General features: G+C 43.2%; 1 protein-coding gene across 9 annotated transcripts in view; it reads right to left on the reverse strand.

Moving 5' to 3' along the window:
- The window catches only part of KCNMA1 (potassium calcium-activated channel subfamily M alpha 1), a 1,011,367-nt gene that overhangs the window by 74,502 nt on the left and 910,434 nt on the right, over nucleotides 1-26,431 (reverse strand). For all 9 annotated transcript variants that reach the window (XM_059729759.1, XM_059729758.1, XM_059729760.1 and 6 more), the window contains 2 exons: nucleotides 12,179-12,292; nucleotides 6,114-6,244 (listed from right to left, as the gene is read on the reverse strand). In XM_059729759.1, coding sequence (XP_059585742.1) covers nucleotides 6,114-6,244; nucleotides 12,179-12,292 — 245 coding nt within the window. The remainder of the gene's footprint in view (nucleotides 1-6,113; nucleotides 6,245-12,178; nucleotides 12,293-26,431) is intronic.

The following is a 26,431-nucleotide window of genomic DNA, read 5'->3' on the forward strand; positions in this document are numbered from 1 at the left end:
CAGAGGGATCGTGAGGGGACCCCGGATGCCCCCCCCAGATCCAGGAGGTACCAGTCACTGAGCCGAGGAGCAGGGGAGGGGATCGCCTGTGTGCCCCTTGGCAGACCCGGAAGTGAACTGGAAGTGCTCCTGGTCCAGTTCTGGGTCCACTGCCAAGCATGCTCCCATGGGATGCTCCATCTGGCCCAGCATCTCAGCATTCACAAGCCACCTGGTACCTTGAGGTATGTAGAAGGAACATTTAAAGCTGTGTCTATGTCCATATCATCAAATCTTTTGGAATCTCTCCAAATCAATTTGGAGGGTTCCGATTCAATTTGGAGAGATTAAAGGGTCTCCTGATTCAATTTGGATTTGGAGATTTGGCTGCCGAATTGAGCCAAATTTCGGCCAAATTGAATCAGCGACTGAAGCTTCGCACAGGCTTACTGTGCAGTACACTCTCAGTCAGCTCCCACTCCCTGCCCATGCCTGGGGCCAGGAGCTGAGCAGTCCCGGAGCTGTGGGCAGCTTCCCCTCCACCAACTCGAGCCCCTCCCTCCTCCTGTGGCCCTCTGCTGTCTAGGCTGACTGGAACCAAATTGCACCTGGTCATCATCTACACGTGCGCTACTGCACAGTACCTAATGCACCATCAATCTATTACCTGTATTTGTTGCAAACGATGCATTAGCCTAATTTACTATGCAGTAAATCCTGCGCATGTGTAGAGGCTGTCACTTTACTGCATATTAGATTAGTTTAATGTGCAGTAAAGCTTCTCGTGTAGACATACCCACACAGGAATAGAAGTATAATATTGAAAGAACCTCAGACTGTGACAAAAGCACTGGAAATTCTTTATGGCAGTCTTGCAGAGACATGTTAAAGAAGAATCCCTGAAACTCACTGCACATCCATAAAGGTCATAGAGATGAGGCTTGCTGGAGTAAATGGCAGTTCATCGTCTGGAAAATGGTTTGGCCAAGAGGTATAGAAGAAAGTCAACTTTTTCAAAGACAATCAAAAATCCCTGGTTTTCAGCTGGATAGGCCACTGCAGAAGGACCATGAGTTTTAGAAGGGAGCACTTTCTGAAGTCAGGTCCCTCTCCAGTATCTTAAGCATTATTATTTTTTTATAATTGTAGGGTGATTAAGCTTAGGGTGAGAAGAGGCTTTGCCTTCATCAACACCTTTGTGACAAAGAGAGAATCTATATACTCTTTTTCACACACACAGATTGATTTGTAGATGTTGAAGAAAATCAAATGCGAAAATATATTCCAGAGGCACAGTAAAGATTAGGCTCCTTGGTTTAAGAATAGACATGTCCCAGATGACAGTCTAAACCAGGTGAAGTGCACACAGCAGTTTGGTTTTACATAGCATATTAATAATACACTGTTGGTAGAAAGCACTGCTACCCAGCTATACTAAAGATAATTGAGCCTGCTTGCTCATTCAGGGGTGCTACCATAAGACACATTTATATAGTAGTAACTTATACTAATTTATCATTTCATTGTACCCAGGGTTTGTAATCCTCAGTTGACAATAGAGGGTGGAATTTAATTCTAAAAGCAATGTACTGAGTCAGGTACAGTGGACCTTATCATGAAATCCTTACTCATTGCAAAGTGAGTTGGTATGTACCAGTGTAGCACAATGGATTTCTCTCTTGTAGAATTCCTAGGGAACAAGAAGCATGAAAGCATGACTTACATCAGTTCTGCAACACTGTTGGATTTGTTGTGATTAATGTTCCAGGGTCTGTTGGAGGGAAGGCAGAAGAAGCAGAACTCACAACAGTTGCCTTCTGTCAGGGAGGCTAGGTATAGTAGGGTCTATGGAGTAGGTATTGTGGGAAATAATCCCCTCTTTGAAAAGATTGCAGGAAAAATGCCTTTGTCGCAGGGCACCTCGGTGCCCCTGCTCCTAGAGTGGAGAAACTGCCAGGGAGCGAGTGAGCGCGCCCTGGCCTGACATAACGAGCCCAGCTGAGGCTTGCTTAGGTAATGAGCGCAGCTGCGGGTTGCCGGAGCAACCAAGGGGAACCAGCTGCCTGTAGGAGGCAGGGCCTGGCCCTTATAAAGCTCAGGGCTGAGGCCAGGCTGGCAGTTCTCTGCCAGCAGCCGGAGAGGCAGGAGCTCCCTCAGCCGACATATGGGGAGGAGCCCGACGAGCGAGTACAGCTTATGATAGCCCTGAGAGGATGGGCACTAGAGTTTAGCCATGCGGCATGTGGTTATGTTACAGCCTAGGGGCTTGTGGTTTTGCATTGTGTTTGTGTTATTACACCCGGAGGCTTGGATGAGGCTGTAGGGGTTGGAGGAGGCCTCAATTATAGGGACCCCAGAGAGTGTGGGGTGCCCTAGCGCCAAGAGGGCGCATTATTGTCATAGCGCCAGGGAAGGCGCAGCTCGCACGCCAGTGCATGAGTGACTGGTGGCGAGGAGCGCGGCCAGTGGGTCGCGGGCGCAACCTGTAGGTTGCGGACAGGGACCTAGACCCCGGATTGCGTGTGGGGGAACATAGACCCCGGCCCCAGGAAAGGGGCAATATTGTTGAGTAGCCCAGTGTGGGCACGGCGAACCCCAAAGAGGGGGAGCGCCATTGTACGTTATTGAGTAGCCCAGTGTGGGCACAGCGAGCCCCAGAGAGGGGGAGCGCCATACCGAGGAGCCCGAGACGGACATAGCTAGCCCGGCCGCAGGCTAGTGCAGCAACACCCCTCAGACTGAGGCAGGGCGCTGCGGTTGCCCCGAGAAGACAGGGAGTAGCAGCGCGGAGAGCCAGGGTCAGAGAGGGTGCCCGTGCGGTTGGCCCATAGGACCGGAGGCCCGCTAGAGAGTGGTATATGATTGAGAAGCCCCGTGGGGGCGCAGCGAGCCCCAAGGAGGGGGAGCGCCATACTGAGGAGCCCTAGAGAGGGGTCATTACTGAGGAGCCTAAGACGGGCATAGCGAGCCTGGCCACAGGCTAGTGTGGCAACACCCCTCAGACCGAGGCAGGGCACTGTGGTTGCCCCTGAGAAGACAGGGAGTAGCAGCGCGGTGAGCCGGGGTCAGAGAGTGTACCCGTGCGGTTGGCCGGAAGGGCCGGGGCCCGCTAGGGAGTCCCTGAGCGGGACCGCAACATCAGGAGAGTCCCAGCGAGAGACTGGGTACGAGAGAGAGAGCCCAGAGTGGGCTACACTATAGAGGAGGCCTGGGAAGCGGGCGTACAGACCGGACAACGTCTATTACATCTGTGAGGCTTGGGGCGTGGTATTAGGGGTTGGTAGGAGCCACGCATAGCCCATAAGGCTAGGGTGTCCGAGGAACACCCACCGTATTGGGAGACCCCCAGGGGGTCCGGAAGAACCGCGGGGACAGAGGTCCCGAGTAGCCGTGCCCAGGGAAGACACAAGGCAGCCTCCCAACATTATATTGACCAACAAGACATGGCAGGAGAGGAGAATTAGAGGGTGTCTTGGGCCGGCCTGACACGGAGCGAGGGACCTCAAGGAGATCATGGCCCTCCGCGAGGACCCCACTGTGACAGCCTTCTGTCTGTCTGTCTGTCTGTCTGTCTGTCTGTCTGTCTGTCTGTCTGTCTGTCTGTCTGTCTGTGTGTTTATAGTCTAGAGCAGGTGTGTCAAACATACAGCCTATGAGCCAGATCTGGCCTGTGAAGCAACTCTGAAAAGCTGTGGGCCACGGCCAGAGGGAGCCAACCGTGACAGAATCTGCGGCCACTATGCCACATTGGACATGATGGTCAGTGGCAGGAGGGTAAGCAAAGACTGAAGCAGTCCCAGGTGTCCCCCAGCCAGACCACCTGTCTGTACTGCTGTGGAAGTACCTCTTCCTTCACTGACCCCGATATCAAACCATGCTGGAGGAGCTGCCACCATCATGTGCCCTGGGCTGGAGCCAGAATTACTGCTACCATGTGACCTGTGTCAGAGCCAGATCTGCCACTGAAGCACAGGGCACATGGCAGCAATGGTGGCCCCAGCACCAAGCATGTGACAGAAGCCAGAGCTTTGTGATCCAGATCTAGCATGGGGCACAAGGTGAGGTTTACACCCCTGTTCTAAAGCATTGCTGAACTCTGAAAATAGTCCTTCATAAATTGTCTTTCTTTTTAAACGTGGTGCTCAACAATTTACATTTAGCATATTATAACTGCTATTACTGCACCAAGATTGCCTCCTGAAATGTCTCTAATTAGGAGAGAGATAGGATAAAACACTACACTAAACACTACTCTATTTCAATAATTTAACATTAGATGTATCACACATTAGGCCTATTGAAGAAATTCAATACAAAATCAGATACACCATACCCATACTTGGCCACTATTATCTACTTTCTCAGAGCCTTATTGTTCTGTTTCCACTAAAAGGTATCATTCTGCAAAATGCAGAGAGTGTATTTCCTACTGGTTTCATAAACCTTTTAGATATGCTCAAAATACTCAGTGACAGCACAAGGCAGTGCTGTACTGTGGTAGGCTACCTTCTCCTTGCATATGCCTTAAAAGAGCACTGTGCACATACCAACAACAACTCTGTCCTTAAACAGTTGTTTATTAGGGAGCTGCATCTGTAGAATCTTAGGGTGCCTGTAGACATGTGGGGAGGCTGCTCCGATGCGCTGTCGATTAATTGAGCAGAGTCGATTAATCGAGTCTGCTGGAGCGTGGTAATTAACATGCTTCCAGCAGCCTCTGCAGCTCATGTATTAGTGTCCCTGCACATCAAAATGGCAGCAGGGATGCTTTAAAGCTCATTTGACAATCTTTAATTAAAGTGTCCCCACCACCATTCTGAAGCATGGTGATGTTGATACACGAGACATTACAGGCACTTTAAAGTGGCTTTCAGAGATGCTCTAACTAAAGGTGCCCACACCCCCCACTCTCAGAATACATGTAAAAACACTCTTAGTGCTGCCTGGTGCCTAAATAGCACAGTATAGAATACTTTTAGGTTGTTTAGTTTCATAATCCTATGTTGCAAATTTGGCCTCCTAAGCAGAAAGCTGCACCATCTCTCATTCCCTGGAACATGTGGGGAAGGAAAGGACTTTATTTGAATACCTGAACTACTTAAAAAAGCGGCCTCTCAAGGCCCTCCAGAAGTGTGAGGAATTCACAGGCTCTTGAGAAGTCCCATTCCCATGGATTGCCAGGCCAGGTGTCCAGACTGGAGCTGTGCAGTCAGTTTGGTGAAACTTTGTTTACACATGTAGCTTTATGTACAGTGCCAAATCTCCCCCAAACATGGAAGCCTTTCATTGCTGCCTGTCTCTATGAACAACCAACCTCTTTATAAAGTGCTGAATAAATTAGAAGGTGTCAAATAGTAAGATGCTGTTCTGTCAGTGGGGAACATGAACATGATAATTTCATTACAGGTAATGGACTATATCATGGGTACTTAACCCTTAGCCCATGGGCCAGATCCAGACCTCAATACCATGCCATTCAGCCCATGGGGCTCCCCATGGGGCCAGAAATGTGGTGGCAAGGGAGTGATGGTGCTGCTCCCCTGCTACAAAATATCCAGACCAATGGGGAGTCCTGGGCCCTGGATGCTGGACTGGGCACCTTATCCTGGTGTGGAGGGCCAGATTTGGGGGGGGGGAAGACACCAGGCCCTTGTGCCCAATCTGGCACATGCAGGTGGGAGTTGACAGGGCTGGGCCCCAGGACCTGATCCAGCTGGCAGACAGACCCCATACCACTCATCTGGTCCACAGGGTCAAACGGTTTATCACCACTGGTCTACATTTCAAACAGTGAGCAGTGGTTTAGAGCACCCAGACTGACACAGCCGATGGAGTTCTGAGTTTCCTGGGTGGGTGTTTGACCTTTTCCAAAAATACATCCTCTGTGATTGGGCATTCAAAATCATTTGGAACTTTAACAGACTGGCCAATATATCTATATTATTGTATGGGATAAATTAATCATTATAGAGTCTTTGCCCAACTGAAGTAATTAAGGTGTAATGCTTTGGCATTGCTTGCTCTAGAGGGAAGTATCTTCTCCACCAGAGTGCCTGGTATCTTCAAAAGACTCAGACTCAGCCCTGTATTGTAAATTGTGTGGGAAAGGACAAAAGGGGCTTGGATATGCTTACTGCACTCATGAGAGAATCCAGTACGCTGACAGCAAATGCAGTTCCACAGGCAAACGGCTGTGTGAGATACAGTTCTGTGTCGGGGTCATCGTCATCATCTTGGTCCAAAAACTGAACATTTGAATCATTTACTGAAAATAAGAATACAAAAGAAAAAAAATAAGGGGCTTACTTGCCAGCAACATGCGACCTTACATATTACACAACCAGAAAGAAAAAAGAAACAGCATGTATCTCAAAACACAGACTTGTGTCTTTGACGTCACTGAAAATAAAATCAAAATTGATGTGAAAATGGCTACTTAAAAATCTGCAAGTCCTCATTTTTCTTGTATAGAAGGTGAAAATACCTGTGCTGTAAAAGGGAGTTTCTTGTCATCATTCTCTTGCACTCACAAAGAGATCCTTATAGCTTTGTTGTGGTACTGTTATGAGAGAACAAAGCCAGGTTCACTTTGTGAAATACACCTTGTCTGTGAAATATTGGTTCCAGTCAAAGGCATCTGGTTAAATGTGATGCCCTGATTCTTTCTCCTGTGTGTTGATTAACTGCAGCCGTAGTTCCAAAGAGGGGAGCTCTCAGTTTAGATTGTCTCAAGTTAAATGGGAGAATGATATTTGGTGGTACTAGCAACTCTTCTTCAGGAGCAACTTTCATCCACATGGCTTCAGCAGCTTCATCATCTCCCTAACCACAAATGCTATTTCATTCAGTGAATGAAAATCTCTGCACTAGGTTGCTTAGCAAAGAAAGACAATACATAATAATGTTCACTATTTAGATTATGTTTACACTACTAAAAATGGCCACTCCATAGCCATAAATCTCAAGTTCCTGCACACTGACCATCCATGTAAAATGCCTTATCTCGCCTTCCCTCAAATCACAGCAGTCATAAAAAACATAAAAGAACAGGGCTGTAGGGGACCTCAGGAAGTCATCCAGTCTACCTTCTGCTCATGGCAGAATCATCCGTGCCTAACCAGCTAGGTGTTTGGCTAACCTGCTCTTAAAAACTTCCAAAGATTAACATTCTACAACCTTTCTAGGTAATGCTCTCTGTTTAATAACCCCCACAGTCAGAAATTATTTCAAGTACCCAACTTAAATTTCCCCTTCTTCAATTTAAGACCATTGTCAGTTCTCCTCTCTTTATAAGCACCTTTCATGTATTTGAAGATTTATCAAATCTACCTCCTTCCATTCCAATCTTCTCTTCTACAGACTAAATAATCCCAGGTCTTCCAATCTTTTCTCATAAATCACGTTTCCTAAATTTCTAATAACTTGTTTGAGTTTCTGCTAGATTCTTTCCTATCTCTCCACATGTCTCTTGAAATATAGTTCAACTGAAGTCTAGTTGATGTTTTAAGGGCTCACCAGTGCAGGGGCCAAGGTAAAGCTGCCTCTAGTATGCCAGTCCCTGCAATGAGTTTAGTACTTATCTGAGCACAGCAAGTGTAAACCAAGTCTGCTAATGGCAGTCCCACTGACGTTTGATCCTTCTGGACCCTACTTCCTATCCCACCTGCCTGTAACTGGAGCCATGTATAGAATTAGAAATAAGTAGTGGATAGATTGATTGAAGTAGTGGAAGGACTCCACTTGTTGGACAGTAATGTGAAGCTTTCTTGAGCTGACCTCTTTAGAAATCAATCTGCCAATGACTTGCCTCTCCTCTTATTCTTCAGATAGGCAATCATCATATGCTAATGTAAATGGGAAATAGTGTTTTGTATGGTTCTTGTTAGCTGAGGGCAACCATTGGGATCAGGCCAAAATAAAAGTATAATATGAATCTGTAGTATTTTGTTGATGATTAATGCTCATTTCCCTCCCTCTACCTCATACAAACAGTTCATACCTTGTTAGACATCTTATCAATTGAATAACTGATAAGTTATTTTATAAGTTATATAACCATTTTTTATTTCCATATTAGTACTCCTCAACACAAATGCATAGACTGCTTCCTTGTGTTACTAATATGCCTTTTAGTTTATTAAAAAGAACAGATTAATATTAATTTCCATTCAAGGATGGTAAATTATCAGTTCTGCAGCAACTGCTACTGTAGATCTTCAGCTCTTTGTGTATTGCATGTGTATTACTTACAGTATGAAATTCTATTAATCTTTGGGTGCATCTACATGTGCAATTAATGGGCCTGAATTTTCTCTGCAGAAAATTCAGGCACATTAAAGCACTCCTGGGTGCATGTGTAGACATGAGCCCATGTTGGAAGCAAACTGTACCCGACATGAGCAGCCCAGTTTAGTTGTTCCTGCCCTGCTCTTCCCTCCTGCAGCAGCCAGGGGAGTTCCAGGCTCCCCTGAGAGCTAGCCCCTCGCTGTCCCAACTCTGGGGGCAGCCCCAATCTGTGTGTGTGTGTGGTGGGGGGGGAGCTATTCCAGCTGGCAGGCAGCTCCCTACCAGTTGCAGGGAGATTGAGACCTGATCTGATCTCTGCAGTGCTGGGAGAGCTGTCCTGGTTTCTGGGCAGCTGCCTCCCAGCCACATGGAGATCAGGTCACATCCTGATCTCCACATGGCTAGAAGGCAGCATCCCACCAAGCCAGGACAGCTTGCTCTGCCCCCTGTGGCCCCTTGCTGCCTAGGCTGACTGGGAGCAATTTGCATTAGTTTAACATGCTGATTTCTAGTACATATATTTACAGGTAATCTATCGTGCAGTAATTGCTGCACACATGTAGATGGTGCCACTTTACTACACGTGAGTTTAGTCTACTGTGTAGTAAAGCATCTTGTGTATTAGACATACCCCATGTATATCGAAGCAGCAGCTTTCTAGTTACCTACCTGGTCATTTTTGACCTTCACTTTGTGCCTTGGACACATAAGCCTACATATGCAGGGATACAAACTGGCTGCATGCGAACACAACCGTGTGTATGCACATAATCCAGGTACACCTGAACCTAAAATAAGTCCCAGAAAAAAAGTGATGGGAGAAGGTTTTCCCATGATTTAGCTCCCAATATTTAAGTAGTTAGAGCATTCATCCCTGAAGTTAAATACCTTGGTTCTGAGTCCCCTTCATCTAGAGGGAATTAGAACCTCAACATCTCTGGCTTTTCAGGACAAAGCTTAAACCACAATGGCACAAGTCACATATTATTTCAGAACTCTCTCTAGTGTTCTTTGTAGTGGATAAAACAGCTAGAAGCAGGGTAGTGAGGAAGTTTATGCCCTGATGGGAGAAAATTCAAACCTTTCCAGGCTTGAACCCATTCCAGTGCAGCAGCCATCTAATTGAGCCACATATCCTTTACCTTGCACTCTTTCTCCTGGTCCCACATACCTCCTCCTCTTGGCTGCCCAGGGGAACAGTTTCAAAAGAAGGACTGGAGAGCATTCAAGCTATTGCCTGATGTGCGGCCTAGCACACAGTATGCTACTTTACAAAACCAGGGGAAATGCAGGTTCAAATCCCACTCTGGGTAAGAGAGGAGCTTAATCTTAGGCTCTGGCTTCTTGAGTGAGTGCTGTAACCATTCAATTATTTAGACCAAAACATTGGAGGCAACTTGTCTTCCTTCCTTCACAGTCATAAATTTATTGTTTCCTGCATCATTAATAAGATGCACGTACATATGCATGAGGGTTACACATGCATAACTTACCATGCACTATTGATGTATATGTCCATGATACAGGAGAAAAAGAATTTCTGTCTGTCTGTGTGTGGCATTTATATAACTTAAATGCTACCACTTAGAAATCCATGGGTTAATAGAATCCGTCCTTAATCTCTTAAGCTTAATGACAGAAGCCAAGGATGTGGTGTACAGCTAAAAATTCAGCCTCAGTTCCTCTGAAGCCAATGAGAGAATTGCCATTATCATTCAGTGACAATGGATTTTGGCCCCACTCTCTTCCATAACTGTACCTGCTGTTTGAACTACCTTCTTGGGACTTAAATGCACATTCAAACTACCTATGTTTAAACAGCCTATGTACTGCTGTACTTTTCATTAAAGGTTCTCAAAATGCTTAACCCTCACTACAGCCTTTTTGCAGCCCTTTTTACAGGAATTAGTAGCCTGATTTTACGCATAATGTAAATTGAGGTACGCTAGTTGCAACAAAACCAAAAACGTACTGTAACTCAGTAGCAAAGATTGGACTAGAACCTTCGAGTCCTAACTACCTACCTATCTACCTACCAACCAACCAGCCAACCCTCCTTGTCCTGGTGTAACCATTCCAAACGAATGTCTCTCAACATTCATGTATACAGAACATGGTTACTATATGAAGCAGATGAATTTTATCCTTATAAATAGCTCCATCTACAATAATATTATCATTGTGCAAGAGGCATTAATTTATTCTCAGGCTCCTACAGCCAAACACAATTTGAAAGCCTGCTGTACCATTTCAAAATATACTTTTTAAATGTTAAGCCTTAGTTTAATTTGTCAGTGAGGAGTGGTACTATTGACAGTAGCACTGTTTTCTTGCTTATATTTGATGGATTTGTAAGACTAATACCTGACTTTGACATTGGCTTGCTAGCAGTACATGGTGCCAGTTTCCAAGGTATAGCAAATCTTATGTGAATTCCACAAGTGTAATTTTAGCCTCAATATCTTTATCCTGTTGCAAGTTAGTCTGCTATGCTTTCTATGAAAGGTCTCTAGGCTAGAAGGGGGTAGGTTTGAATGTGCAGCACTAAACCACAGGAAATGCTAATCAAACACTTCTCTCAATCCCTTGTGAAATGTTAGTTCATTGAGAGAGTAGGGTAGAAACTGAGCTGCTTTTACAGCTTCAGAACCCGAGCTTCTAAGAAAAGGCCTACCCCCTAAAACAAACAAACAAACAAACAAACAAACAAACAAACAGCCCAAGGGAAGGTACAATACTGGGGTTGCTTTTTTGAAATTTTTCATTTCTTCTTTGACTTCCTGTGAGAGCTGTTAAGACATGTCAGTCAAATTGACAATAGGCTGAAATAAAAAAAAAGAGAGACGGGGGAGAGAGGGGCAACCAGGCCAAAGAAAATGAATCAGTGAGAAGGTGCTATGAAAACAGCCGGCAGGTCAGACGAGTGTGATCAAAGGTTTACTGATGCTGCATGAAAAAAAAAATCATTAAGAAAGGCCAGAACAAGACAGTCAATTTCAACCAGAACCACAAATAAAACACATTCAAAGCGGTGCCATGAGGGTAGCCCCTCTGATACAGCCAGACAAATAAAGAAAAAAGCCGATGACAGTAGGAACAACACCACCACTAAACCAACAAAGGAAAACAGTGATGTGAAGGAAAAAGGCACTTCTTACCCAGTTCAGTTATCATTAGAATGTGGGTTCCACTGTTTTTTTCCTGACTGATTGAAACCAAAGGCAGAAGTTTGCCAGGCTTAGCTAATGAGTAAAGTAGTTAGGGGGAAAAAGAAAGTACAGAAGAGAATAAAGTAAGGGAAAAAAGACAGGTAAGGCTCCAAGAACACAAAACTGAAACATAAAAGGACAAAGGACCACAAATCAAGTTGGCATCTGCCATGAACAACAGAACAGTTTCTGCACTTCATGTCATAGCACTCAACAACATAAATATCCACAGGGAAAGCAGCAATCGAATTCCAGTTATGGTCATCCCATTGTCAAGGATATTGGGTTTACTATTATATACACCTTGACTACACCAAATTAAGTGGTTTTAGAATGTGAAGAGTAGCCTCTTATCATTGCATAAAGGCAGCAGAGGTCTGCTTGCATTTTATGCAACTTTTTAAAAGATTGTCCCAAAGAATCATGAATATTCAGAGCAATAGATCAAAACCAGCATCTTGTTTGACATACTGCATGTTCAAGAAAATGCAAAGTGAAAACCCATAGGAAAGACCTACATAACGATCAGCTATTCATCAGAAAGAAAAGTGTCCCCTAATATCTCCTGCGCAAGAATCATTCAAAACAATTAACTGGAGGTGTCATAGGCTATAGAACAAGTAACTCTCCCAAGTTTTGGCTGAAAGGGAAGGGCGAAAATATACAGGAAAACACATTAAACGATATGTCTTTGTTTTGCTTACCTAGCTCTGTTATAATAGGGATATTGATTCCTGTTGTGATGGAGGGCTGACGTAACAGGCCATGGACTGGACTATTGTCTGGAGATGACCTATCCATCCCTGGTGGCGTAAACCCTATGGGAGACATGTTACAAAGAAATTACAAGGTAACAAACTGCAAGACAAGAAAAAGAATGAGTCCTTTCAGACTGACCCAAGTGACAGAAACAAGTATTGCAGGAATTTTGTATTAGAATTTAATCATCAGAATAATAATAATAATAATAATAATAACAGTAGAAATAATCCAGAAAATATTTGACAGTACTTTCATCATAGCTTCCTATAAATATGGATGCTCAAGTTGATCACTGTTACATATTGTTTATAACCAGTTAATTTACTATGCTCAACTCATGAAATGGCAGATTTTGTCTTGAGACCACTAAAGCTTGCAATGCAAAATGTGTACATTGAAAATAACATCCCAAGCCATTTTATTTTGAGGATTTTGTTTTCTTATGCATATTTCAAAGACCCCTAACTTTAAGCATCTTTCTGAAGTCTCAACCAACATTTCAAGGCTTTAAAAAATCATTATTGAACACTTTTAGTAGTTTGTGGATCTACTTACTAATACTTAGGGTTGACCTAAACACAGTGCTGGGAGACATAATTACATTTTATAAATAGTTACTAAAAAATAGGGTTGGGTATTTGACCAGTCAAATAAAGTTTGGTCAATTCACTGGTAAAATATTGATCGAAAATTGTAAAAAAATGCCAATAGGGCCAAATAACACACAGAAAAAGCACAATGTTCCATTAAGAAATGTGTCAAACAACAATAAAAATCATAGTAGTTTTTTTGTAAAATTGCTATAAACTTTAGTCAAAAAACTATGCAGTCAATAGATTGCCTTGACAACTCTATCAAAAACATTATGAACTGCAGTGAGTACTCAATTTCCACTCAAACATTTCAGAACCAGCATGGTCCTTGTGAGAGCTGGCATCCTGAAAATAACCGGATTTAAGGAACCACTAGTTTAAATTCAGTGAAGTGGGGTAGAGAGAGATACAGGGATACTTCCATACAACAGTATGTTGGGGCATGATATGGACAAAATACAGACCGAGAGAAGAACCACCTCCTGGGAAACTGGAGAGATCATCTTGGGACACACAAGTTCCATCCTTATGCTATGTGGATGGTTCCATCCAAGTTCCTACTGGAAAATCCCGCCAGTGAGTAATTTTTAACTTTACCATTTTTATCAGAAATTTCTCAGGCAAAGTATTTTCTTAGGATGGAGTCAGAGCTTAAGGAATCACTCAATTACCGATTTAAACAAAAATTCAACCTAGAGTTGGCCTGGTACTTCTTAATAAAGATTTACATCCCATGACTCCCCCCACCCCCACATAAAAATAGTAGGAAGGATTGGAATGTCCCTTTTACATCATCCTGAAAGAAGTGGAAATGAAACACAAAGTTGGTGTGAGGGCTTCACTTCCCCCATACTGCAGCTGTTTTTTTCTTTGAGCAAGAACTTGTCCACTAAAAATAGGAATGATGCCAAACTAATTACATTATCAGTTGCTGAGTGGCCATTACATATGAGGCCAAATTCTTGCCAAACTCTTGGACCTCACATCTGAGAAGAAAAGACAGATTTCAAGCGTTTGTCATTACGCACCTGACCTAGGTTTGACTCCTCCATATGCTGCCTTTGAGACATGTGGAGTTAAAGATATTCTACTGACTTCTCACAGCATGAAAACTGGCCCAGTGGGCTAATTCATTTATACGTGCATCTGCTATCAGTTCTGAAATGAGCTGATACAATAGTACCCACTACTCTGTCTTCAATTTGGATGATAACAATTAAACCACACGATAAAAGAAATCCCCATATGAATTTTTATAACACTTTGTAATCTGATGTCAGTTCCTTACCTAGATTTCCACTCCCCATCACTTTCTTCATAGTAGTAATTACCACTTAAGAAATTTGATTTAAAATAAAATTAAATATAAAAGGCATTAATTCTGGACACCGTCCCACCCTCCCCCTGCCCCCATTTCCATCCTGCTGTTTATTGGCAATACGATTTGATTTTTTTTAAACTCGTGTTGAGCGCTTTGTGCCCAAACTTGTAAAGTGCTGGCTTTAGATGGCAATGGATGCTTGGATCATAACCTACCTGGAGCATTTGCCTAAGATTGTACAGTACCACTCATAACATCCTTTAGACTGAACTAATAGAATTTAAAAAGCAGCTACGAATTGTGGGATACTGTAGAAACGTACATGGAATAACAACAAACAATCAACTAAGATGAAGATGCAAATCTATGAGACTTCTGTGCTATCATTCTTGCTTTATGGTTCAGAAATATGGACTACATATGCTAGGCATATCAGGAGACTGAACAGTTTCCACATGAGATGCCTGCACAAGATCCTGAAAATAAAGTTGGAAGACAAAATGCCAAACACAGAGATGCTGGATCATGTAGGACTGACACACTTAGAAACCTAGACCTTTTATGCATACATCATGATCTACAAGATTGATGGTAGCCTATATATATATATATATATTGAACAAAGAGGATGTCTATGTTCAACCCCTACACAGGCCTTTGTCTAGCCTATATAATCTTCCAGAGACTATACCTTGAACTCTCCCTTCACATTTTTGAGAAAGTTTGTAACTGCTTGAAGCTTGTGAGAGCTTGAAGTCAATGGAAGGGAAAAAGATAGAAAGGGATTTGGTGTGTGATGTCTATGAGCCTATTTGAACACAGAGTTCTTGGGAGCAGGTGCAAGGGCAGACTAAATCAAGGAACATTACTTAGCATTTATTGGAATCCATTCTCCCAAGCCAACATGGAAAAAGTGGATTGAACACCCAGAGGCATAACAGGGCGTCTCCATCTCTAGGGTAGCTGAGAGACACCAAGGAGAGCATGTAGTGATCACAGTGAAACAATCAGTCATGAGTGTAGTTGCAGCTATTTTTGTGCTCTCTCTACTGCCTGCCGCCAGTCAGTTACAGACATCCTGTAGGCACTTACCTCATCATTACTACAGCCAAGGCAAAAGTGCAAGTGAAACTTGTCAGGGAAGGTAGAGACAAAACTAGCAAGGCTTATTATGAGACCTGAGACCTAACCACTTGCACAGGCTATTAATAGATGAAACAGCTAATTAATTAACCTTTTGTATGCTGTACATGTAGAAGAATTATAATCAGTGAACTATTACCCTCCTGTAATTTATGCTATGTACTTACAATAACTTATGTTACTGTAAGCATTAGCAAGGAGGTGCCAAACTAGACTGTGAAGTCAATAAGAGGTCCTTATGTGCACCTTTCCCAAACCAATGGATAACTGGCTCAAAATGATTTCCCAGAGTCTCAGAAGAAACAAACAAACCCAAGACCAAAACATTGAACTGCCCAATTAGCAGAAAGAGCCTACAATGGCAAAGGTGTCATAGGTTATGTGAGCAAGGAAAGGAAAACCTCCTAAGCATGAAAATTGGATTTGCTAACAATTAGGACCAAGGGAATGTGTATAATAAGTCCTGAAGTCATGCACTAGTTCAGCCCCTTGTCATATCTGGGAGGAAGGGGGGGGTTATGTGCAACATTTGGGGATTTTAAATGTAATACTAATGATTTCAGAACGTGGATTCACAAGCTTTAATTCCCACCCTTTTTATCAGTCTTAAGCATGGACCCCTGGATTCAAGCTGTACCAGCAATTCTTTGGAGAGCCATCTCCTCCCTGCTCCAGCTTTGAAAACAGTTGGCTGATTTCTTATAGGAGAAGAGTCTTGGCTAACAAGGGGCTTTGGGCTTGCTTGATCCAGACATCAAAGGGGCAGGAATGTTATTTCTGGAGAAGAAGAAGATGAAGTAGGACTGTTCTTTATATTTGAAAGTTATATGCTACCACATATTATATGTTGGAGAGCACATTGTGATAACACCAGATCTTGTGACACAATATCCAAACACTACATATGCTGTTCTATTGCTCTCTCACACAGCTTGTAAGTCCTTTTTGCATATTCTTATAACAAGGTATTTAGCAGACATGCTGGAATCTGAGAGCGCCACACCATGAGTACTTCTGCTGTGGCCTCAAATTTACAACCTCTGGCCTGTCGACTATGCACCTTAGCACCCACACCACTCCAGCTTCCTCACTAGCTTAGTGTTAAGTCAAACATTAAGATAGCCAGGTCCTCTGTACAGAGAATTAAAGTGCCAGCTGCAAGTCTTACAGAGCCTGCAACTTATCTGAGGATAGTGAAAATGACCCTGGTTCCACAGTACATGAAGAATAGTAATGACACCATGTACCACTGCTGTTCAGACTATCCTCAGAGGCCTTGCTTCATTCTTTTCTCCAGAATCATCTCTACCCTTTGTGACACCGCCTTCTTTTTGCCTATTGTCCTTATGGCTACAAGCAAAATGTGTGACTCAGTGGCTAGGGACAGAAATGACATATTATAACCCGTGTAAGTGATCAGAAACTGGTTCAAATCTGGAACACAACAGAAGTTTAGTGTGCATAAACTGCTTTCAAAATGGCCAAAACCAGTTTAACATAAACCTGGATGGATGTAGTATTAGACTTGATTGATTGAGGTTAGAATGGTTTATCAAACGTCTGCACCAGATCCCCTCCAAGTTCAAGTTAACTCAAAGTCTTCCAGGATGTTTTACACCTCACTGGAAACCCCACCCCCCGGCTTGCAGGGTGGGCAGGCCCGAGCAGGGAGGCGTGCTCTAGTGCTCCCCAGCTTGTGGCCTGGGCCACTGCAGGCATGTAGTTCAATTTCTGGAATCAAAAGTGAACATCTATTCATTTGCTTATCGGCTCAACCTATGCAGCTTAGACTAACCTGCGAAGATTAAATCGATTCAGCCTCAGGCTTTTTGAGTGTTTATACTTAGCCAGTGTGACATGCCTCTCAATTCTATACTTCCCCCCCTGTTCAACCTACAAGGCTATTTGTAGCCACCTCTAATTCTTCACATAGTTGTCTTCCTTGCATGGTATTAAATGATTGAAGTAAATGTGGCATTTCTTTTAGGTGCAGACTATCAGGAGCTCTGTAATTGCTGGATACATGTATAGTGCATTCTGTATGAAAGGCGGAGAGCATATTAAAGGTGTTTTTATTTTCTCCCTTGAAAAGTAGTTTTGTGCCTTGATATTTTTTTTGGTTTTGGAATCTTTGAGAAATAGCCAATACTTTGATTTGTTTCCTTGATCACACATTATTAGGATCAGCAATAGAGATCTGACTGGAATCTTCTACTTAAACAGGGAACAATTGTGTAAGCAAAAAAGAAATTAGAAAAGGAAAAGTCAGAAAAATCAGGGATATTTTATGCGTGTGTCCAGTAGGCAATCAGACCATTCATCCAACTCTGAGAACCCATTCTGTTTGTAGCCTGCCCCCCAAACAGTAATATAAATTAAGAAAGAAAGATAGAAAGAAACAAACTCCTAAAATGTTTTATCAGAAATTTCATTTAAAGGTATGGAAAACTACAACTGACAGCTGTGCAGATTCAGTGAATGTGACATTTTTGACTTTCTTCAAGTTGACAAGTAAACACCTTAAATCGGTAATGCTATATACATAATACATGGTCTGTATTTTGACATCCATCATCAAATGCTGACTTGAGAAAACACAGGTTTGTGCGTCAAGGAATAGCACCCATAAAAAGCAGGGAGAAGTTCAGGTCACAGAGTATTAGGAAATCTCTATTTTATTATAGATCCAGAAACAAGCTCAGTCATCAAATTTAAGATCCATTTTCAGTTGTGAAAAGATTCAATTTTTTCACATGGAGCCTTCCTTTAAAATGCTATGCTTTTCTCACAATACTTTTTCATATTCCATTTTCTCCTTCAATCTACAAATCTTGCTCAGAAACTAAGAAAAAAAAGAGGCCAGATTGAGATAGTGATCTTCCTAACCACAGCGGTGCCCTTGCCCAATATTTGGCTAGAGAAGGATGAGCTACATTCATAAAATAGAATTAACAATGAAGGTGAAATGCATATCACTGACTGCCTGTCTTGTACGCATACCAGCCCAGCCTCTGGCTTCTTTACTTTACATTCCATCCAGGAAGATCACACACCAACTGCAGAAACGTCCTTAGCCTGGCGAAGGGTTTTTGAAGCCAAAAGTGTGCTTAAAAATTGTTTTCCAACTATTTAAGTTGGTCTAATAAAAGATATCAGATTCACCCAAAGAACCTTGTCTGCCTATAGCCTGTGAAAAGCTTGAGAATACATGGCTTGACTAAGTGAACAGGATGGCATTTGCAAGGATGAAAATGCTTTCTCCACAAGAAGGGATCAGGCTGCAGATCAACTGTGCAAGAAGTTCATGGTAGTTATGACATCCAAAAGGAACCAGAGCCTACCTCGCTTACACATCTGGCAATGGTTAGGTGACCTACTGACTATGCTCCTGCTGTGCCCATAGAACAGATGAGTACTGCTTCTTCACTGCAGAGAGAGAGCACCTTAGTGGTCCTTGTGGCTAGCTTCTTCTTTTCATAGTTTAGAGCAAAATGCAGCAAACATTTAGCAGCACGGAGAAAACATAAGGGAGAAGGCTGTGAGGCAACCAGGAGCAGAGCAGAGCTGAATTTTTGTGGCTTAGAGGGCTGAAAACAAGATAGCCACCGGGGCTATTAAGAAGAAGCCCTGGGTGGCATACAGAAAAAGGGAACAGGGACAAGGCTCCTACAATTGCTAATTGCCCTGCCCCAGGGGGATGGACCTAAGAAGCCATTGCAGGCAAAGGGCAGACAGCTGGCAGGGATGATGGGACTAATGAGAAATTCCTGTGCTTGAGCCAGGTGCTAAGTGCTAGGTTTGGCCAGCCAGAAAAAGAGGAGCTTGTGAGAATAAAAGGCTTGCTCCCTGCCTAAAGAAGGCACTCTAGCCCTGTCTGGGAAGGCTGCTGAACTTGCAGGCAGGTCACAGCATAGTATCTGAAGGCATAGTAAGGGAAGCTCTATTTTTCCTCTCGCTTTGATTTGGCCCTAAAGGATGAAGATTTAAGTTCATGTTGTTTTTGGTGTTGTAAGTACCAGAAGGGCAGTACTTTTGTTGTGGTTAGGCAAGCATGAATTTGAGCTGCTGTAAGGTGAAGCTTGGAGGATAGGGAAGCTGCACTGCTAATGCCCACTGTATGTTTGGGGGTAGGGGAGTGGGGAAGAAAGAGTCATTAACCCCCTTGAGGCTAGGGGATCCAGAACATAGACTATGGGGGTTTAAATCCTAACCAAGCAACTGCTGCTAAGAATAAGGTTAAAATAAGGTGGCCTAGGGCTGAAGATAGCAGCCAAAGTAGGCCAAGATAGAGAGGGTTGTTTTGGCCCAAAGGGTGGGGGGGAGGGGAATACCAAGCCAAGGCTTGGGACTCCTGTAGGAGGTCCACCAGGGTGTGGCATGCAAGAAGTTTGGCAGCAGTATGGAAGAACTGGAATTGGGGCAGACTACCTGGCTGCTGGATGTTGCTATAGCCTAGTAGGGCTAGATCTGTCACAGCAGCAGAATAAACAAAAACTTGCCCTGATTGCCAACTCTAATGGGCAATTTCTTGCTTGTTGGTAAAGTACTATGCAAGCCTATGACACTAAACAATAATACTCCAGTAAAGTGTGCAAGATACAGATGGGGAGTTCCCCTGCCCCACCCCCCACCCCAAGCAGAGACAGAGTAAGAGAGAATTCTCTTACAACGAGACTTCATAACTACGTACTCTGCCTACTGTTAGCTGATAGGATTCACTAAGATTCCACTCAATTCAATGGACTGCTAGACTGAACCTGTTATTCTCCAAAGTACAGTCACTTGGGCATACCTGGGAAGTGCATTGGTAGACATGCAGCTGCTCAAACTAAGGTGTGGGGGAGAACTGTTTCAGCCACTCAGTTTATAAACTATCTTAACTTCAGTACCTCCATGTAGTCTGAGTTTTAGCCTGAATACAACACCTGGAAACCCTGAGTTCTAGTCTCTTTTCTGACTGACTCTTGCTGGCCTGGACTCAAAAAAAATTCAGCTGTCCCTCTCTAATGGAGAGAACAGGTGTGTAGAATGGGACAAGGCTGCCATCTTGTTTGCTTGATCCTGATGCAAATTTAATCATCTGCAGGGGATGCTATAGTTTATGCGTGGGTGGTTGATGACCTCCCCCATAGTCCCTTACAAAGCCTGGGGAGGCCTTAAATGGAGAAAGTAATAGGTACACTGTTATATTTATCACCTGATAATCAGAACTGCTCTACTCTAATTTCTCTGTGGCTACTAGCTATTGTAAACTTTGTAGATGTTGAATCGGTAGGTTTGGGATTCACACACTGCAAAGCTCAGACTTGCCACACTGGGTGAAACCCCAGTTGATGCAGTATTTGTCTTTAAAAACAAAACATCAGGATCCGGAGTGGAATTTCAATACTGTTTAAGTGGTGACATCTACAAACTCAATGTTTATTTTGTTTGAACTATTTTCTGCTTGGCACCTAGTCAAGCTTGGGTTTATTATTATTTCATAGACACTGTAAGAGCTCTTTCTCAGTTTGCATGGACATGACACTTTCTGAACTTTCAGTCTGCTTTCAGAATGTAGTCTGCAGACACCAAATTTGATAGGCTTACTCAACTGTCAGAAGTCTTTCCTGCAAAACAACTTATGATATCTACCTGAAGTCAGATCAATCCACACTCACTCACAGCTTGAAAAAAAACTAAAAAATTCACAAGAACTGTGGTTTTCATAGAAAATTAGGGTTGGAAAGGACCTCAGGAGATAATCTAGTCCAACCCCTTGCTCAAACTAGGACCACACCCAACTATATCATCCTACCCAAGACTTTGTTTACCTTGGTCTTGAAAATCTCCAAGGATAGAGATTCAATCACCTCTCTGGGTAACCTGCTTTACTACCCTCAATGTGGAAGTTTCCTAATATCTAACCTAAATTTCCCTTGCTGAAACTTGAGGCCATTGCTCCTTGTTCTGTTATCTTCCACCACTGAAAACAGCCTAATTCCATCTTCTTTAGAACCTCCCTTCAGGTAGGTGAAGGCTGCTGTTATATTCTTCCCCTACTCAGCTTTTTCTTTTCTTTTCTAAATAAACCTAGTTTCCTCAGCCTCTCCTCATAAGTCACGTTCCCCAGCCTCCTAACCATTTTCACTGCCCTCTTCTTGACTCTCTCCAATTTGTCTACATCCTTTTGGTAGTGGAGGGCCCAAAATTGGACACGGTATTCCAAATGTGGCCTCACCAGTGCGGAATAGAGGGGAACGATCACTTCTCCCAATTTGATGGCTGCTGGGCAAGTTTTTCTGAGCTATGCTTTGAAGCTCCCTGCTTGATATATATCCTTCATCCTTCTTCCCCTTTCCCCTTGTTTAACAGAAACAAAATGCAATCATTAAGCTATGGTACACTTCAGGTAATGTCTGAGGGGAACATTCTCTCTGGCAAACATAAGCAATATTCACCCAGCACACTCTATGGAGAGAAAGATAATTTTACTGAAATTGTTTTCCTTTTTACCAGAAAGAATCGTAAAGTGAAAGCTCATACTTTGTTGATTCTTCCTCCAGATTTCTCAATACTACAGCGATTTCAGAAGGTTCTAATCAAACGTTTGTCTAGGTCACTGAATTCCTTTGCCTTAGAATTTTCTTTAAAGCTGATAAAGCTAAGGTGAATTTATATGTCCTCACAGGCAGCACAGCATTCTTGCTTCATGTGCATCTGTCATTGCAACACACAATGTACTTCAAGAGTCCTAATCAATGTCTTCTTATTCAGTCCCTAGAGTCTAAGGTAACTAGGAAATGTTCCTGCAATAAAAACAACAAAAACAAAACAAACAAAAAACCCAGATTTTTAAAAGGCTTTGCAGTGCATCAAGAGAAGTAAACAGACAAAACCAATGGAAGTCACTAATAGAATGCCTGTCAGGTTACTAATATCCTTCCACCATCTTGCTGTCTTCTAGTGACCCATGCCGGAAGAGTAGGGGCTCAGTTTTGATTTGTAAAGTGCATGGAGAATGCCTAATACAAGGCACTGTCAGTTCACATTGTCTGTATATGCAGAACATAAGATTGATAATAGCATCAGAAGAGCAAGTTGCCAAACTATTTCACTATCTGGAACATGTTTTAATGCAAAATGGTCTTATGGACACTTCTGTCAGCATTTCCAGTCTCATGAATGATCTCCTCTATCATTCCCAAGGAAACAACTTCTTTGTGTTAATTTTAGCTGCTGGAAAAGCATAAAATTTAGGTATGCTATCTTCAACATACTACATATTTCCTGTCTTATGCTCTTCACTTTATTTCTGTACTATGTGTTTGGTTACCTCTTCTCTCTCAGCACTATGGTATCCATTGGTGATGCATAGGGAGTGCCCCAGTCAGCAAGTGGTGGTTGGGACACTTCCCACCCCCTGCCCCATTGGCAATCTGGTGCCCTCAGGAGGCACCAGTCTCTGCTGATGGTATCTGTATATACATCCCTAAACTTGCCAGCCCTCATCTTGCTGGCCATTTCTCTCCTCCTGCGGGTCTGTTTCCTCTGCTCTGGTGAATCCAGTCCCTTCATCACCTCTGTGCAAAAGATATTGGGTTGATCCTAGGTACTCTTAAATGCATTTAGGCTTTTTTTGCCATGAAGAACCTCAAGAGCTGCAGAAGTAGCTGAAAACAAGGTTGGGCCAGTGCCATATACCATTTAGCTCTCCTTGGGCATGTCTACATTTGCACTTTAATGTGCATTAAAGAATCACAAAAAACTGTAGGTGTTTATACACATGCTCCACTGTATGGAGGGGGCACTCTACTTTAGAGTGGCACTGAAAGCTACTCTAATTAAAATGCCTCGAGTCATGCATTTTCAACATCATTTGAACTTTAGTTAAAGTACCCCCACCACCATTTTGAAACATGGGGATTGTGGTGGGCCAGTAGGGGGTGCTCCTGCACTGAGCCCACCCATCTCACTGTGCCTGACCACCTTCCAGGCTCTGAGTGCCTCCCTGGGGGCACCTCACGTTTGGCTGACCCCCTTCCTGGAGCATACCTGCTTGCCTGGGGGTAATGGAGTGATCCTAGCTCTGTGCCCCCTGGGAAATGCAGGTCTAGTAGCCCTTGAGGATACTCAACCCACTTCAAGAACTTGGGGTGCTTCCCTCAGTCTGAAGCACAATTACTGGTCTCCCTTAGACAGCTGAACCAAGAGGGCCCCAAGGCATAATCTAGACCCACTCCCAATAAGTCTCCCATGCTAGATATGAAGGAAAATGTTATTGGTTACAAGCAGTAGGTTTAGAATAGGGTACAGGGTACAGCAATATCAGAGAAATCACATAGAGCAAACTGGCATAGCTGGGTAGCCTTTGATCACACATCTCAGTTACTGCAAGCTATATATATAGTTAGATCTCAGGTACCTTACTCACAAGTAACATCCAGAGACAGGTGGAGATTACCTCTGGAGGCAGGCAGTTCAGTGATCATGAGTTTCAAGAGAGAAAGCAAGTTTCAGATGGTCCAGCTCTTCTCTGAGTTTTCATCATGGCTCCTGTCCCTCCTTTTGGGCAGTCCTTAACTTATATAGAACTTATAACCTCATTTACCTGGTCCAATGGAGGCCAGCACCTGTTGGCTGCCAGCCAACCAATTTGAAATGCATCACTGGTTGCCAGGTAGACTGGTAGGGTCTCTAGCCCCACCCCCCCAGTCAGGTTGGCATTGCTTAGAACAATAGGGATTGTAAGCCCCTCACCCAGGTATGTGATGCCAGTCACGTAGGCAGAGGAAGCAGGTTTCCCCCCTCCCTCAGGAATGTATCCAGCTCAGGGTCACATGAAAAGATAGGGTAGAGGAGTGACCATGGTAACCAAATTGTCAGGTAGCAGAGTTTTGGAGAGAGACAGGGATGGTATTCTGCCACAGGGATGCTGAATACATGTGATGCAGAGACTGCTGGAGCTTGCTAATTAGCATGTTCCAGCAGACTCTATTAATAGTCTGCTCCAACATGTGCTAATTAGCATGAGTCAGAGTAGAGGTCTATCACGTGTATAGGTGCCCTGTGCTCTTTAGCTAATGAGCATTAAAATACACTAATTTGCACTTTTCTTGTACCTCACAATGAGAGGTGCTAGATTTAATGTGCATTATCTAAAGTGTATTAATAAACGTGTAGATTCGCCCCTTGTGTCAGCATGAATACAAGAACCCAAAATACTTCATATAGTATAGGTTGATTACATTACTATGAGAAATTTCAGTCTCTGCTTTTCCAACCTTAATGTTGTAGCTATAGTTTCTCTAAGCCGTTTTCATTCTCCATTTAATATATGCTGAGCTTTCTTAGATCAGTATCCTGTTTCTGCTACTCTAAACACTAAGGGTTTAATTTTTATGGTTGTAAATGTAGTAGCATGTATATAAATATGCAGATTTGCAACTCTGATGCTTAAAAAATACTTGGGGTCAACTCTTAGGAATGAAAGTATAATCAGGCCTAACAGCATGTTGTGTTCTATCAGCTCTCTAGCAACTCAACTTTTTGGCAGGTTAGCACTATTGGCTTACAAATGGTATTTAAAAGGTTTGCTTTCTGAGAATTGGCTTACCGGTATATATATATATATATATATATATATATATATATATATATGTATAATAATGGTTTAAGATGGGCAGCAGGGGTTAATTGATTTCTAAAGAACCTGTGTCTCACACACACAGTTTCTCATAGCCATGAAAGCAGACAGGCTGTCTAACACAACAAGGCCAACGGATAGACACATAGCCTAAGAATTGAAGAGGCATGCCATAACATGAGCATTCAAGGCAGACTGGCATAGGCAACTGGTAGGGGGTGCACGTGCCCTCCTGACGGCTGACACTGATGCTGTCGGTAGGGCTGATGCCCCCCAACAGGGCCGCTGCTGCCGGCGGCTTCTGCGGGTGCCCCCCCCAGATTCAGGAGGCACCAGTCACTCATGCTGATGGGTTGTCTAACATGACAAGGACACAGTCTAGAAAACAGCCTGGGAACCAAGGGAGTATGTACCATATAGCCATAACACAAGATAAAGTGACACCGGCTAACAAGGCCTCAGAGCAAGGGGACCTGAGTCCTGGTTTTGGGGGGAACAGATCAAATAAGGAGAAGGCCCAGAAAGCCCAAATGAATTTTTGTGCATGGGATAAGCTTGGAATGTGCTGACGACATGGTACATGGACAGTGTGACCACAGAGAGACAACCAACCAGAGATAACCATAGATCAAGAGTCATGAGGAGTCAAGACAGAAAGAGAATACAAAAACAGAGACTTGAGAGTGAAAAAGGGTCTTTCAGTGTTCCTTCCTTTGTCCCATCCCTCCCCATCCTTCTCTCAGAGAGGGGTCCCTGTCTCCTGGGAAGGATCCCCGAGGCCACCATTGAGGGCACACAACCAGTCTGTCTCATACACCCCATCTCATGTAAGGGGGGGCTCGACATCCCACCTCCAGACTGCTAACATGCCATGCTGACATCTGACACCTAAGAAAGCCTCCACTCTGAGGTTCTATGTCCTGGCCAGATGTACTTTGATGACAGCCCTAGGATTTGGTAAATATATAGAATTGCTTGATTGTTTGTATTGTTTCTTTTGTGTTATCAATGTGTATCAATAAATTTGCCTATTATTGAATGGAAAGGTTGTAGTCCTAAATCAAGATCCAAGAAGCACAGGTCAGCTTACCTATATGATGGGAAATCCAAGTGAGTTTGAATTGTAATAGAGCAAAAAGAAAGACATATTTGCAAAACCAGATAAATCTGGGGTCAACTAATAAAATCCTATATTGACAAAGAAGGGCAATTAGAAGTTAACATGTGTAGAAAAGAAGATAGGAATAAGAAAGGACTAGTGAAGCTAGATTACAGTTGGAGGTTATGGACAAACGTACTTTTTAGCCACATTAGACGGGGAAGGAAGCTAATTCAGCAGCCATTATACTGTCATTGCTACATCTCTAGCAAGTCAGCTAAATCACCCTAACACTGACTTTGAATGAAGCAGGGTTAAAAAATTGGAGTGGTTTTGCCACAGTTAATGTTATAGAATCACGCAGATATAAGAGTTGTGTCCTCACCATTTATACTAGTGTTCTTTGATACTGAT

This window comes from Alligator mississippiensis, chromosome 6, assembly GCF_030867095.1.
Source record: "Alligator mississippiensis isolate rAllMis1 chromosome 6, rAllMis1, whole genome shotgun sequence".
In the NCBI taxonomy this organism is placed as follows: Eukaryota; Metazoa; Chordata; order Crocodylia; family Alligatoridae; genus Alligator; species Alligator mississippiensis.